Genomic DNA, 15,817 nt, shown 5'->3' with positions numbered 1-15,817 from the left:
TAACCCTAAAAGTACTAACACAACATGGGTGGCTGATAAATCACTGCAAAAGTTCCCTTCTACCCAATCAGAGAATACGATTTCTAGGGCTGCTATTCGATTCCAAAAAACAGATAGTACAACTAACAGGGGAAAAGATAGACACCATCATCTCCAACACGAGACTGTTCCTAGAAAAAAACAGAGTAACAGTAGCAGACTGTCTCCAGTTGCTAGGGTTCATGGTGGCGGCAATAGAAGCGATCCCCTATGCCAGATCTCACTTGAGACCATTACAACGCAGTTTTCTCCAAGCATGGAACAGAGATCATCAGGATCTTCAGCAGATCATTCCAATATCTTCTCAAACCAAACTCAGTCTCTCGTGGAGGACGATTCAGGCGCACCTTACTTTAGCCAGAAGTTGGGCTCCATGAACTTGGGAGATCGTGACAACAGATGCCAGCTTGTTCGGTGGGGAGAGGTTTATGGCACTCACACTCTACAGGGGCAGTGGACTCAACAGGAGTCTCGCTTACCAATCAATGTATTAGAACTTTGAGCCATAGTGTTAGCCCTTCAAGGCTGGTCCAACATTCTTCAAGCAAGCAGTCAGACAACACCACAGCAGTGGCTTATGTGGACAAGCAAGGAGGCACTCGCAGCATAATGGCCATGCAGGAGGTGTCAAAGATTCTGACATGGGCAGAATTACATGTTCCAGCAATCTTGGCGGTCTATATCCCAGGAGTCTGGGAGGCAGACTTCCTCAGCCTGCAGGCAATAGACCAGGGAGAATGGGGTCTTCACCCAGAGGTGTTTGCCCAGATTAATGCCAGATGGGGAACACCAGACATAGACCTGAGAGCGTCCAACACAATTTCAAAGTTCCATGTTACTGCTCCAGAACCAGAGATCCAAAAGTGGCATTAATAGACGCCCTAGTAATTCCTTGGAACTTCAAGACAGTGTATGCGTTCCCTCCACTATCAATACTTCCCAGGATCATTGCCAAAATCAAACAAGAAAGAGTGACCATACTCATTGCTCCAGATTGGCCCAACAGACTTTGGTACACAGATCTTGTAAGCATGTCCATCTCCAGACCGTGGAGACTACCACAGCGACGAGATTTGCAACTCCAGGGCCCAGCTCGACACCCCAACCTGGCCATGCTTCCTTTTACGGCCTGGCATTTGAGACCCAATCGTGGGCCCAGAAAGGGTTTTCATCAGCAATCATAGACATTCTGCTACAGGCAAGGAAACCATCCACATCTAGGGCTTACCACAAAGTCTGGCGAACATTCCTACAGTGGTGCACCTCCAGACAACTCACATGGCAACATAGCACAGTGCAAGTTGTCACCGAATTCCTTTCTACTGGGTTCCAAAAAGGTCTGGCACCTAGTACCCTCAAGGCTCAAATTTCTGCCCTCTCAGTGCTATTCCATTACAGATGGGCAGAACATCCTAATATTCAACAGTTTATACAAGGCACAATACAAATCAGACCCTCCTTCCGGAATCCAATACCGTCTTGGGACCTAACGTTGGTACTGTCAGTACTACAAAAAGCACCTTTTGAACCACTTCACTCCTGTGACTTTAAATTGTTGTCTTGGAAAGTCACATTCCTCATTGCCATTACTTCAGCAAAAAGCGTGTCTGAGATAGCGGCACTCTCACATAAAGAACCGTGGCTAATACCGTATATACTCGAGTATAAGCTGAGTTTTTCAGCACCCAAAATGTGCTTAAAAATTTCTACCTCTGCTTATACTCGAGTCATTGGCTGTGCAGCGCTGCAGGGGCACTGGGTGAATACCTTTTTTTGGAGTCGAGGTTGCTGAGGATCCTGAGGAATTGAAAATTGTTGCTGTACAACATCGTTATGGGAGACACATACCGGTACCTTCCACAAAGTCCATCATCACTCCCTTCAATAGTATCGTCTACGTAGAACATCACTGCGTGTGGAGTGACGTGACGGCCACGGGAGATGAGACTTGTGACATCAGGAATAGCTGTCTGGCTGGAGTCTATGCGCTACGCGTTAACGGAGCTGCGGGACTTTTAAACAGGGACCCGGGTCTACTGCCGGCTGTGTTAAGAACAATCAGAATTGTCCTGGGAAAAGCGGAAAGACTGCTGGGAGGTACCGGTATGTGTCAGGTGTCAATATAACCTGTATAGGTTTAGCCCTGTTTGAACTGGGAGGGTGGAGCTCAGTCAGTGGGGTTATATGCTGGGATAGAGCATCCCTCTAATAATGGGCTACACAAGTAGCAGGATTGCAAGCTGACTGGGCAAGCTCGTGTGCCTGCATTTATGCTGTGCCAGTGGCTGGCAAGTGAATGGGCTCCTTACTATTTGCCACTACTTGACCTGTAGTTTTACATATAAAAGTATAATCCTGCAGAGCAGCCCAACCAACACTGTCACATTATCATCATTGTCCCCTCCATTCATTCTATAGTCACTATAACTTGTGTGTCCATTAACAAGGTGTGAGGCCGCACTCTCTTCCCATGTGCGTCCCGGCACCCTGCTTTGCGCTGTTCACCCTGTGAATACATTTCTCACCCCTAGGCTTATACTCGAGTCAATAAGTGTTACAAGTTTTTGTAGGTAAAATTAGGTACCTCGGCTTATACTCGGTCGGCTTATACTCGAGTATATACAGTAATCCACAAGGACAAAGTGGTTCTACGAACAATGCCCGTTTTTTTACCGAAAGTAGTCACAAAATTCCACATCAACCAAGAAATCATAATACTGTCTTCCTTTTGCCCAGATCCAACTAACGACAAGGAAAAGCAGCTACACACCCTTGATGTTGTCAGAGCAATCAAGATTTACAAGAAAAGAACAGCACCCTTCAGACGTTCTGATGGACTACTAGTCTCCTATGCTCCCTCACATAAAGGTCTTGCTGTGTCCAAACCAACTATTGCAAGATGGCTTGTAGAGACAATTAATCAAGCATACATTTTCAGCCCTTCGGAGTCACAGCTCATCTAACAAGGACCCAAAGTGCTTCCTGGGCACTTCAGAACTTGGCTACGCCAGAACAAATTTGCAAGGCAGCCACATGGTCTTCACCTAACACTTTCATCAAGTTTTACCGGTTAAATGCTTTTGCTTCTTCTTCTGCAGTTTTTGGCCGCAAAGTTTGACAAGCGGTAGTTGCATAGTTGCCGAACAAAATACTGTAAGGGTCAGCCTACCCACCCAATTTAAAGGACAGCTTTTGGACGTCCCCATACGTCTGCACTGACAAAATACTGTAAGGGTCAGCCTACCCACCCAATTTAAAGGACAGCTTTTGGACGTCCCCCATACGTCTGCACTGACATACGTCGGCCCTCCTGTCAGTGCAGACGTATGGGGACGTCCAAAAGCTGTCCTCTATCTTATGTTCCATACTGTTGTCTCTTGACCTTCCTTCCTACTTCCTGATCACCTCATCGAGCTTTACAACAGAACTGGGGAACTGAGGTGGAGCCAGCCTATATAACTAGAGGGAGGGGCCAAGAGACCAATTCTTCTGTCCTGCCTCCAGAGGTGAACCTGGACATAAACCTGGACAGTTCGGTCCTACTAGAAAAGGATTTTACACCTTTTTTTTTCTTTTCTGTACTTCCTGCTTCTGGACTGCTCACTTTCCCATGGTCAGGAAGGGTAAGTGCATCTGAGTAAGTACTTGGAGGAGACTGGATTCAGAGCTCAGACATCTGCTTGTGGGTAAACGTAATAGGGGCCTGAGCTCTTGCACAGTTTTTTCAAGGAATTCTGTATTGCTATTATTCATATAGAGACAGGGTTTCTGCTGATGATCTCTTTATGTGGGGTTATATAGTGTCTCTGCCCATACCTGGCCAAGGCAGCAGGAGACCTTTCTGCTCATAATTTTATGTACTGTGTCTCCTTGTAATTGTACAGAGCTGCAGAACATACAGGTGCTTTGCAAATAAAAGAGTAAGATGACCCAGGCTCGGTCCCTATTGCAGCCTGTAGCCCATCTCAGGCTAACTGAGACTCCATTTTCCTTGCATCTTAGAAATCTGCCCTGAGGTTGTTTGAGCCTTGATGTGGACTGTCTGCAGATGATATTCTGTGCAACTCATTATTTTCAATGTTGGCTCCAAAGTTAGATGACAAGTGCCTCACTGTTTGTGTATATGGGACACAACTCACATGTTTCACATGCTGGGGCATCGTCATCAGTTGTCCGCAGTGCTCTCTGTACTGTCCAAGACCCTCATGTGATTTGGCCCATATGTGCCCTAAAGCAGACATGACTTCCCTGATCAAAGATTTTCACTTACGGAGGGAGATTAAGATTCTCTTCAGAATGGAAGGAGGAAATAGTGAGACCTTGGGCTAAACCTTTTAGACCTTGAGTCTAAAATCACTTCCACAGACTGTTGTAGTTGACTACATAAGCCAGGAAACGTGCAAAGTAAAAAGTTGCAGGAAGACGCTTTTATCCTACGGTCAAACGGTCAAATCGGACTGCTTGAGTCCTCAAGTAAGCCACCACTACTCGAACACTGGTGAAGATCCAGAGAGATGAGGATACATCAAAGGTTATTGCTGTAAATTGATAATTATTTGTTTTGAGACTATCTCTGATAGAAATTCTCAGAATTCTAAGGGTATATGGAGATAAGCATCTTGAAAGTTGAGAGTGGCAATAAAGTCGTATAATTCAAGAATCAACACTGCTGCCGTCATCGCTTCCATCTTGAAATATGATTTTCTCATAAAAAGATTGGAGGTATGTGAGACTGAACTCCACCTGTAACTTGCCTGAGCGTTTGGGTACCAAAAAAGCTTAAGTGTTATTTCCCTTTCGTTCTTTTTTTGGAAGCAAAACATGAGAAGAAATGAAATCTCAGATTCCTTTCAAGGAAATGGTTTTTTCTTCACAATATCCAAGGAAGTCTGGTACAAAGATTGGGATTTGAGGTCAACTCTAGCCTGTAAGCATTTCTTGTTTAGATTAAAGGGGAACTCCACACAAACATAATTTAAGATTTTTGAAAAGTAATCATAATTTCAAACAACTGTACAAAATACATCAAAAATAAGCAGACTTTTCATGATTTTTAAAGGTTGGAACAGTTCCCTAAGCCTAGCCCCCTGCTCATTTGTCTGACTACTTTGCTGTGCTGGCTGACTACTGTTAATTTGTATCAGCAGCCATCTCTCCCTAGTCTGCATCCTCCAAACCCCACAATTCCCTGCACACAATTCCAATAAGGAATGGAACATCACAGAGCAATGCATTGTGGGTTATGTAGTTCCTGCATGCTGTCTGTAAGCTGTGGAGAAGTTGTTACAATTTGTATCAGTGTTTAGTCCCGCCTTCCCTGCCAGGATTTAAAATAATGCAGAAAGAGAAGAACTGTTAAAGGAAAACTATACCCCCAAACAATGGAGGTCTCTATAAAAAGATATTGCATAAAACAGCTCATATGTAAAATCCTGCTTCATGTAAATAAACCATTTTCATAATAATATACTTTTCTAGTAGTATGTGCCATTAGGTAATCATAAATAGAAAATTGCCATTTTAAAAAATAAGGGCCGCCCCCTGGGATCGTAGGATTTACTGTACTCACAAACATACCAACAAACCATACATGTTAGGTCACATGAGCCAATTAACAGACAGAGTTGTGTCTTTTGCTTCCACACTTCTTCCTGTTACAGTTAGAGTTGTAGTATTTCTGGTCAGGTGATCTCTGAGGCAGCACAGAGACCATCACAAAATGGTGGCTCAAGGCAAGAGATGTAAAAGGGCAAGATTTACTTAAATATATATTCCAGTTTGGTAAGATTCTTTAATATGCCACTTAATATGATATGAACTATCTGTTGCTTAAGTTTTCATTTTGGGGGTATAGTTTTCCTTTAAACAGTTGGATTTCAGCATAGAAAATGGCATTTATTCATACTTTTTGAAGAAACAGGAAACTGTGATGGGTTTATTAGAGGTTTCTGTGTTATGTGGGCCCTTTTTACCAAATTTTGGTTTGGAAGCCGGAGTTCCCCTTTACAAATTGTAATGTGCCGGGTGGCTCGAGACACCTTTTTATGAAGGGTCCATAGGGTGGGATTCCTAAGGGGCCCTTACATGTGATCACTGAAGGGTCCACAATTTTTCATGGCAGTCTAGTTGGTGTGCCAGGTACCTAATGATAAACAGACTGTAGCCAGGCAGTAATTATCAGTGCCTTGCAAATGGTACCATCTAGCCTCTGTGATTTTCATAGATTATGCAAGGGGATTGGGTGTCCTTACGGAGAAAGAGGGTGAACCCAAGAATCCATGTTGCGTAGACTAAAGTAATAGAGTAATGATGCATGGGGAGGGGGTGCACCCAGGAATCCATGTTGCATAGACTAGACAAATAGAGTAATGTTATGAGGAAGGGGGTGCACCCACGAACTACAGCAAGACATAGATTAGAGAAGAGACACATAGGCCCACACCGTCACAGTTTCCATTCTTTATTCCACATGCAGTCTGGCACTATTCAGCCCCCAGTATGTCTCATGGGTAAACGAGCCTTCTTCACACAAACAAACCACACGCTTAATAACCCTACGCTGAAGTTAATTCAGGTCCACTGGCCCCTGAAAGGGTTAGATACCTCCAGCATAAGAGGGAGGGCCTGCTATATTTATGTATAATAAAAAAATGCTACAATACTGGTCTGATAGCAGAAGGCATGGAGCACCCTGTGGCATTTGGGCCAGAATACAGTACTTAAAAGTATGCTAAAATGCTGCCCACTTGGCATTGCCTACATTATAAGAGCAGCTCTCAGCATGTCTGTATGCAGCAGTCTGATTGGCCGGTTCTAATTCTAGAAGGTTGAGTCTATGTCCCACACAGAGGCCTCTATGAAATGTGTAACCTGGACATACTTTGGTAGTCAGCAAGTGAGAGGTGAGTCCTAGTGATCCAAGCCCTTTAGGAGACAGAATAGTGAGAGATCATGGGCACAGGGCAAAGGGGGAAAGTCCAATGCGGGATCCAGGCAAAAAAAACAATTATCCGCACATGGTCATCGTCAGCCACTGCAAGAGAAACAGAAACAGTCAGGACTTTGCATCTGCATCATAACCCTAGGCCCATCTGCTTCTTTAAGCAGCATTACATCTGGCCCACAAGTCCACCCATTATGGATGCAGTGCCCCACATTATGCCAGTCACACTCACCTCTCCCAGATTCATCTCTGCTGTGCCATCGCCTTGGTCCAATGCCTTGAAAAACCCTGTGGGGGGTACAAGCACAGTGTTAGCAGAAAGCAGGATGGAGAGACAGAGTAAGTGTTGCCATGGGTTGGGACAGTACAGGGGTTAGAACAGAGCAGGTAATCTGGAGCAGAGTAGGCCCATATAACATGTAAAAAGGAAATAGGTAGATGGAATTCTTGCGGTCCCATAACCTCAGTCTTCTATATGTATAGTGTGGCCTAATCCATGATACAGGATGCTGATTCACTCCAATGAGTGGTGGGATATTGTGGGAAGGAAGTGACTCAGAATAAATATAAGGTAGTGTTGATTGAGAACTGGTGCTGCTTGGGAACTGATGCTCCTTGTTCCCAATACAAAAGTGATGGAGGACTAATCCATTAATGAAGGGAAGCTGTACTAAATCATTACAGAGGAGGGGGGTGCTGTGGAACTGTACTACAGGGGGTGTACCGATGCATTAGAAAGGAGCTGGGAAGAAGCTGTGTTGATCCATTAGAGGAACTGTGTGGATCTGTTGCGCCCACTTAGGCAGAAGAGGGGAGAAGGATCACTGGCGGGAGGAGGAATCCATGTTGATCTAAAACAGGGTGTCTGGGAAGCGAAATAGTGCCAAACCTGATCCAGGGATTGATGGGAAGGGATGGGAGAAGTTGTGCTGAAGCATTCTGTTGGATGATGCTGGGAGTGAGAAGCTAGGCAGCAGTTAAAGGGGTTGTTCACCTTTTAATTAACTTTTTGTATGATATAGAGTGTGATAATTTGAGACAATTTGCTATTGACTTGGATTTTTTTCTTTTTTTGTGCGTTTGTTGAGCTATTTAGCTTTTTTTCAGCAGCTCTTCAGTTTGCAATTTCTGCAATCTGGTTGCTAGGGTCCAAATTGCCACAGCAACCACTCATTGATTTGAAAAAGAGACTGGAATATGGATAGGAAAGGACCTGAAGAGAAAAATGAGTGATAAAAAGTAGCAATAATAATACATTTGTAACCTTACGGCGCATTTGTTTTTTTTGATGGAGAAAGGCAAATAATTGAAAAAAATGAAGTCAATTGGAAAGCTGTTTAGGATTAGCCATTCTAGAACATGCTGAAATTTAACTTAAAGTGAACCACCCCTTTAATAGATGATACATAAAATAAGTGCAAAAGGGCTGTACATAAGGGCCTTGTGTGTGGGATTTGGAGAGAGTTGTACTTAGTATACACGGTACAGGGGATACTCACTGAACATGGCCTCCAGCTTCACTAGACAGCACACAAAGTTATCAAAATCGATGCCCATGTCGGAATCCGCATAGCGAGCGACCAGGACCTGAATAAGCTTGTTATTCAATTTGTACCCTGCAGAGAGAAAGACATTTGTTATCGGAGGACCAATGAGCCCAGCAGTTCAAATGACCATTTAGCTTGGGTTATCTCACCTGTACTCTCCAGGGCTATGCGCAGCTCATAGGCGCTGATGGTGCCGGACTTATCCAGGTCGTGTTGTCGGAAAACAGTCTGTAAAGATGGAGTGGCAGTTTATTCCCATGGGGTCCATGAATACAGGTAACGGGCCAAGGCAAGAGAATGGATCCATAACTGGTATTGAACCTGAGTTATACACAGATGTGCCAATACCACTTACCATTACTGCCTGGCATTATATTAATGTGCCCCCAGCTGAACACTGGTATTGAGGACAGAGCAATGAAACAGCAGCATGGAACCTGATGGTATTTTTTGTAGTACCATTTTGACCTCATGTAAGACAAAACTCAGTAAAGGAAAACCTTTAGTAATAGTCAGGCAATTTATTCTGACATAACAGTTTTGTCTGGGTAAGCTGTTGGGAGTAACACACACAATGTCACCCAAGGACTCACCAAAGACCCACCTCTTGGTCCAGGCGTTATATAGCTTTCAGAAGGCATTTACAGTAATTGTGACAAGGGGTACATGGAAATACCATACATGGTCTGGCGAGGAGACTTACTGACATATACATTTATACATTCCTGTAAAATGTGCAGTTTTGCAACATAAGAGTTTTCTGGTTCCAACTGTCCACAGCCTCGTAAACATCTGTTGGCTAAACATAGCCATTGTGTTAAAGCCAACTATTGAGCAACACTTCTGCAAAAGGGCATAAGAGACATGCTGACACTCTGGAATCTAAGTAACAGAGTGGAGATCATTTATTTGTATGGCCTAGTATAAGTTATATGAGTGACCATTGTCCACAGTTGACCATAAGCCCTTATAGTCCATCCTGCCTTGGGCCCTATAGCGTTATGGCGTCATAGAGGGCGGGGTAACAAATATCGACCCTCTGACACTAGCCATTCGTCCGTCATAGGAAATAGACCATTCCAGATATATAAAAGATATAATATATATAAACAAACCCCAGTGATCATACCTCCGTCTCCTAATGCCTTGTATCATTTTTGTAATAGCCTTGGGGGAAGAGTGTGGTGAGATATTGTGGTACGGAGCCACCATTTGCCAAGGACCTGAGCCCAATTCTCCAGATTTGTCATCCCTACTGCCCATGTGGCGGAAAGAATACATCTCATTCATACAAATGCCCAACCACCTGGACCCTTAATTCTTTACCTTCTGGGTTCCCAGTGCCCAGTGAAAACTGGTCCATACATTGGAGAAAAGCCACTTCCCATACTTCATACAGCCCCTTGTATTACTATAATTAACAATTAACAACAAACATGAAATGTTGGGGACAGTGGTGCAACCTGAATATCCCTGGCCTGGCCTCCAGATTCTCTTACTGTGCCATGACCCCCTGCACTGTGAGTGTATGGATCACAGGTGCAGGCAGTTTTCTTATAACTATTTATACCATTGATCTGAAGCTTAATTCCAAGGATCTAAGGCCAGTCATGAGAAAACCCTCTCCAACTTACGAGCCAATTCCGAATTTTGTTCCACAGGATCTGAAACTCCAGAACTCCCAGCTTGCCGCTGCCATCTTTCTGTGAGGGGTGGGGTTAAAGTTAATTGAGTCACTAGGAAGAGACACCACAAGGCCTGGTAAGACTAACAGGTGGAGAAGTGTGTGAGATTGGGTGATGTCGGTGAATTATTTCCTATTTTAACCAATAGCAGCCCTTATACTGTAAATCTCCAGAATTACTAGAAACTTCCAGCCCCACAAAATCCCACTTCCACGGAAGGATATTCCAGAGATATAAAAACAAAAAATGACAAGCTAAAAACATTTTAGTCTTTTAATTTTCTCCTGCCGATCTTCACACAGTCTCTCAGCTGTATCCAAAAAAATCTCCAAAATTTGTAAATAGATCAGCACCTATGGCAACAGAGAAAAGAAAAACAGAAAACCAAAATAGTGCAGTATGTTTGGATATTTGGACGGCACCCGGTGTTTAAAAATCTCTTTATAAGGTGTGCTTCCCCTTTAAATCTTCCACTGCTGTTGAAAGCATGCACATGAAAGATCCCTTTCTTTAAAAGACTAAAATGTTTTGTTTTTTTTTGTGTTAAGGTATATTGCGAATACTACAGGCAATATACCTTAATTAAGGCTTGTAAGTAGGCATTTTAGCCACATGGTGGATACAACTACTTGGATATAAAGGGATCTTTCTTGTGCATGCTTTCAACAGCAGTGGAAGATTTAAAGGGGAAGCACACCTTATAAAGAGATTTTTAAACACTGGGTGCCGTCCAAATACCCAAACATACTGCACTATTTTGGTTTTCTGTTTTTCTTTTCTCTTATTCCAGAGATATACCTGCATCATGTTCTATCATGGTGGTTTTAATTGCCCCTTGAAGTTAAGAATGGGGCAGACATATTTCCCCTGTCCTCTCCATGTCAACACGTTATGGGAATAGGTCCCTCCCTCTCCTAATTGTAGAACCCACCCATTAATTAATCAATAAATACTTACCCCTCACATTCCCCGGCGTCTTTTTTTGGGTTCTCATTTCTCTCTCCTAGCTCCTTGCCAGGAGCTTGTAGTTTTATTTTTCCCAGGGGTGTAGCAGGGGCTGCTGTGTAGCGTCCCAGAGACTGAGTTTTTTCAGCTCATATGCTGCCTTTTCTCTCCGCACGCACTAGTCCTTGGGGATGTCTAGGTTTTCGCGTGGGTCTCCCTGCTGCCTAGCCGTATCCGGTTCACGTGGAATCCGGCGGCTCGGGTTCCCTCACCCATTACTATTTTTAGTCAGCAGGGGGGATGGTGGCAGGTTCCGTAGGCTTTGGAGTAGGTGCGCGTTTTGCGGCAGCCCTGCCAGCAGGAAAGTGGAGAGGCGGAACTTCCGGTTCCGGATTAGGAACCTGTTCCTCGGGGAAGACAGTAGCGGGGAGCTTCCGGTGCCGGCTCCTCACTCCGTCTGCCCAACCGCTCGTGCGCGGGCGGAGCTAGTGGGAGTGGCAGGGGGCGTAGTTCTCCTCAGCGTCCTGTAGTTCCGGTCTCCCCTTTCTTCTTTCTGACGGGCTTTTGATGCACCTGCATATTATTGAAAGCCATTGGAGGGCGTGTACTCTCCAGGCCTTTTAAGGAGCAAGCTGCAGTGTGCGGCCTTTTCTTCAATGCTTCTCACAAGACGCTGCTCCTGTTGGATTACCTTGTTTTCCTGGTAGGTAGAGGAACAATTTTCAGAGGACTGGGTACAATTAACCTGCTCATACCCACATGGGGGTTTTCTTTTGCTTTTTTTTTTTTTGGTAGGTTGCCCAGTTCCTGGTTTGTTCTAGCCGCCATCCCCAGAAAGTCTTCACCCCTGGTTCAGGTAAAAAAAAAAAAAAAAAAAAAAAAAAAAGAGGGTTTTTTATAAGTCTATCTAAGGATGCTTGCTAGCATTTTCCTAAGACTTCCACAATATAATTTTTCTTTCCTTTTTCTGGCAGTGCAATGAGGCCTTCCAGATCCAGAGAGAGATCGAAAGAACAGTCTATTCCCAGCGAAGACAGTGTTCAAGCTACACAGACTCAATGCCTAGGATGCTCAGAGGCTCCCCTTCCTGATAAGAAGCTATGCCTATCATGTCTGAATACGGTAGCCGGGCAGTCAGCTGGAACCAACACTGACATCCTTTCCTGGATAAAGGAAACAGTAGCCAAGGAAGTGCAGGCAGCATCCAGGGATATGGGAGGGCCTTCTAGACTCTCCATTCCCCAGGAGGAGGAAGGAGACTGCTGGGCAAGTTCGGTGCTGGATTCAGGGTCCGAACTAGAGGAGGAGGAGTCTCTCCAGTCAGCCTTTGATTTTGCCTTGGTGCAGCCCTTGATAAAGACAGTAAGAACCTCCCTAGCTCTGCAGCAGGAGGAACAGGCTACTTCTTCCACCTTCCTTCCCAGATCCAAGGTCACAGCTCAGGTCTTCCCTCTACATCAGGAAGTACTCGACTTGGTTAAATCCGAATGGGAGACGGTATCCAAGCGAAATTATGCTCACGCACGGTTCGGTAAACTTTATCCATTTAAGGAGGAAGATTTTAAGGACATATCTACTATCCCTAAGGTTAATGCTCCAGTTCTGAATTTAACAAAGCATACTGTTTTGCCTATTGAGGTTCAGGCTACATTGAAGGACTCTATGGATAGACGTCTTGAGACTGACCTGAAGAGGGCCTTTTTAGTGGCAGGAGAAGCCCTTAAGCCAGCCTTGGCAAGTCTGTCAGTAGTTAAAGCTATGGAGATCTGGCTATCTAACATAGAGTCAGCTCTAAGAGAGGGCCGCGATAGAACAGATATCATTGACGGCTTGAAGGAGCTCAAATTGGGTTCGTCTTTTCTGATGAATGCCTTGGTCGATCAGATACACCTGGCCTCTAGATCTGTGGCCCTTTCTGTCTCTGCAAGGAGAGCCTTATGGCTCAGATCCTGGGAGGCCGACACAGCCTCCAAATTTGCCCTGTGCTCCTTGCCCTTTCAGGGTCATACACTTTTCAGAAAGAAGATGGAAGATCTTATCTCTAAGGCATCAGGAGGCAAGAGTCAATTACTTCCACAGAAGAAAAAAAGGAAATATCCTTATAAACAGTCAGCCAGGGGCAGAGGCTCATTTAGATCTAGATCCCCTCCACGCGACCAGCGAAGTTTTCGTTCCAGAAACGAGAATCCGAGATCCGGCAGTTGGAGAGGGGGACAATCAGGAGTCTTTAAGGTGGCCAGAGGCAGGGCATCTAGCAATCCCAGAAGACAATTCTGAAGGTGGTGCTCCCCAGGGGCAGACAGTAGGGGCAAGACTGATGCTGTTCCTGACCGCCTGGGAAAGATCTATAGAAGACAATTGGATTCTGAGCATAATTCGAGAAGGATACAGGCTAGAATTCAAGTATCTTCCTTCTCCATCTTTTCGACCTTCACCTCTTCCATCAGACCTGATGAAGAGAGAAGCCCTTCAGATATGCCTTTCAACCTTGATGACTCAAAGGGTCATCTCGCAGGTTCCAAGAAAAGAATGGGGCCAAGGGAACTATTCAGTTTTCTTCATAGTGCAAAAACAGTCAGGAGCCTGGCGTCCAATCCTGGATCTGAACAGGGTCAATCAGGCTCTGAGGGTTCAACGGTTCAGAATGGAAACCATAGATTCAGTCAGAGCAGCAATTTCACCAGGCGATTGGATGTGTTCTCTGGACATCAGGGACGCTTATCACCACGTGCCAATTTGCAGATCAGATCGAAGGTTCCTGAGATTCATGGTGGCCAAGGAACACTTTCAATTCCGATGTCTGCCCTTCGGCCTTTCCACGGCGCCAAGGGTATTCTCGAAGGTCATGGTTACTCTAGTAGCTCAGCTGCGCAGACAAGGTATCCGAGTGTTCCACTCCCTGGACGACCTTCTGATATTAGCCGCTTCTCGATCCCTGGCAGTCAAGCACAGAGACCAGTTGATGGATTTCCTGAAGTCCCATGGTTGGACCCTAAATTTACAAAAGAGTCAGCTAGATCGAGCTCAGATGCTTCAATACCTAGGAGCGCTCCTAGATTCCAGGAGAGGAATAATTTCTCTGTCCAGGAGAAGACAAATTGCACTAAGAGAGGAAATCAGATCCATTCTCGGGTGCTCCAGGATCTCGGCAAGGCTATGCCTAAGGATCCTGGGCATGATGTCATCTTCCATAGGCTTAGTCCCATGGGCTCACTGGAGAATGAGACAGCTTCAGCTTTCTTTTATCCACCAGTGGAATGGTTGGGACAAGGATCAACCGATAGAGTTATCCCCTTCAGTATTCACAGACCTGAATTGGTGGTTGGTTCCCAGTCATCTCTCTCAAGGTTCAGAACTATTTCCAGCGGCCTGGATAACGATTTCCACAGACGCCTCCGGAACAGGGTGGGGAGCTCAACTGGGCTCCCAGGTGGCTCAAGGTTTATGGCCAGAGCAGTGCTCAGAAGAGCCATCAAACGTCTTAGAACTAAGGGCCATCCTGCAGGCCTGTCTGTCCTTTCAAGATCAGCTCAGAGGCAAAAGACTAAGGATAAAATGCGACAACACCACAGCAGTGGCTTACATCAGAAGGCAGGGAGGAACAGGGAGTCCTTTTCTCTTCTCGGAGGTGGAACCGATCTTCCAGTGGGCAGAGTCAACACTTCTAGACTTTACGGCAGTATATCTTCCAGGAAGATTAAACAAAGCTGCAGACTTTCTCAGCAGGTATGCGGTAGGGAGACACAATTGGAGTTTGAAACAAGAAGTCTTCAGAACTCTGGTCCGGATTTGGGGTCAACCAGTCATAGACCTCATGGCCTCATCCAGCAACTCCAAGTGTCCGCGCTTCTTTTCGAGGGAACCGGATCCGAGGGCGCTAGCTGTAGATGCCCTGTCTCAGAGGTGGACGCATCCTTTATGCTACATCTTTCCTCCTCTACCTCTGATTCAGACAGTGATTCAGAAAATCAAACAGGACCGGGCAGAGGTAGTTTGCATTGCTCCAGCCTGGCCACGGAGGCCGTGGTTCACGGATCTAGCTCAGCTCTCGACAGATCAACCTTGGAAGCTTCCTCTCTCGAGGGATCTTCTAGTACAGGGTCCATTTGTGCATACAGATCCAGGGCCCCTGGCGCTCACGGCATGGCGATTGAGCGGCAGAACTTAGAATCTCAGGGGCTTTCACACAGAGTAGTTCAAACATTACTAAGATCCAGAAAGTTTTCTACTAACTCAAGATACTCTAGGATCTGGGATACCTTTGTCAACAGTATAGATAGATCTCAAGTTCTGCCAATCTCGGTTACTGAACTCTTGGATTTTCTACAATCAGGAATAGAGAAGGGTTTATCTGTCAGTACACTCAGAACTCAAGTCTCTGCTATCTCAGCGATCTCAGGAGTAAGATGGTCACAGCATCCTCTGGTGTCACGATTTTTTAAAGCAGCAATCAGAATTTTGCCAGCCAGAAGACCAACATGTCCGTCCTGGGATCTTCCTAGGGTTCTCAGTATGTTATCTTCGTCTCCGTTTGACGATATGGATTCTCTCTCGCTATGGCTATTGACAGTCAAGACAGTCTTTCTAGTGGCCATCACATCTGCAAAGCGAGTAGGAGAATTACAGGCTCTCAGTTTTTCTCCAGATAGCCCTACCTT

The 15,817-nt window shown here is 45.2% G+C and overlaps 1 protein-coding gene across 2 annotated transcripts in view; it reads right to left on the bottom strand.

Annotated features, from left to right (window-relative positions):
* Positions 1 to 6,483: 6,483 nt before the first annotated feature.
* The window catches only part of capn11.L (calpain 11, (mu/I) large subunit a L homeolog), a 33,821-nt gene continuing 24,487 nt past the window's right edge, over positions 6,484 to 15,817 (bottom strand). For both annotated transcript variants that reach the window (NM_001089681.1, XM_018261752.2), the window contains 5 exon segments: positions 6,484 to 7,072; positions 7,215 to 7,270; positions 8,482 to 8,598; positions 8,679 to 8,757; positions 10,164 to 10,232. In NM_001089681.1, the coding sequence (NP_001083150.1) occupies positions 7,046 to 7,072; positions 7,215 to 7,270; positions 8,482 to 8,598; positions 8,679 to 8,757; positions 10,164 to 10,232 (348 nt within the window). In that variant the 3' untranslated portion in view covers positions 6,484 to 7,045.

This window comes from Xenopus laevis, chromosome 5L (assembly GCF_017654675.1).
Source record: "Xenopus laevis strain J_2021 chromosome 5L, Xenopus_laevis_v10.1, whole genome shotgun sequence".
NCBI classification, from domain to species: domain Eukaryota; kingdom Metazoa; phylum Chordata; class Amphibia; order Anura; family Pipidae; genus Xenopus; species Xenopus laevis.
This window is presented reverse-complemented; position numbering and strand designations above follow the sequence as displayed.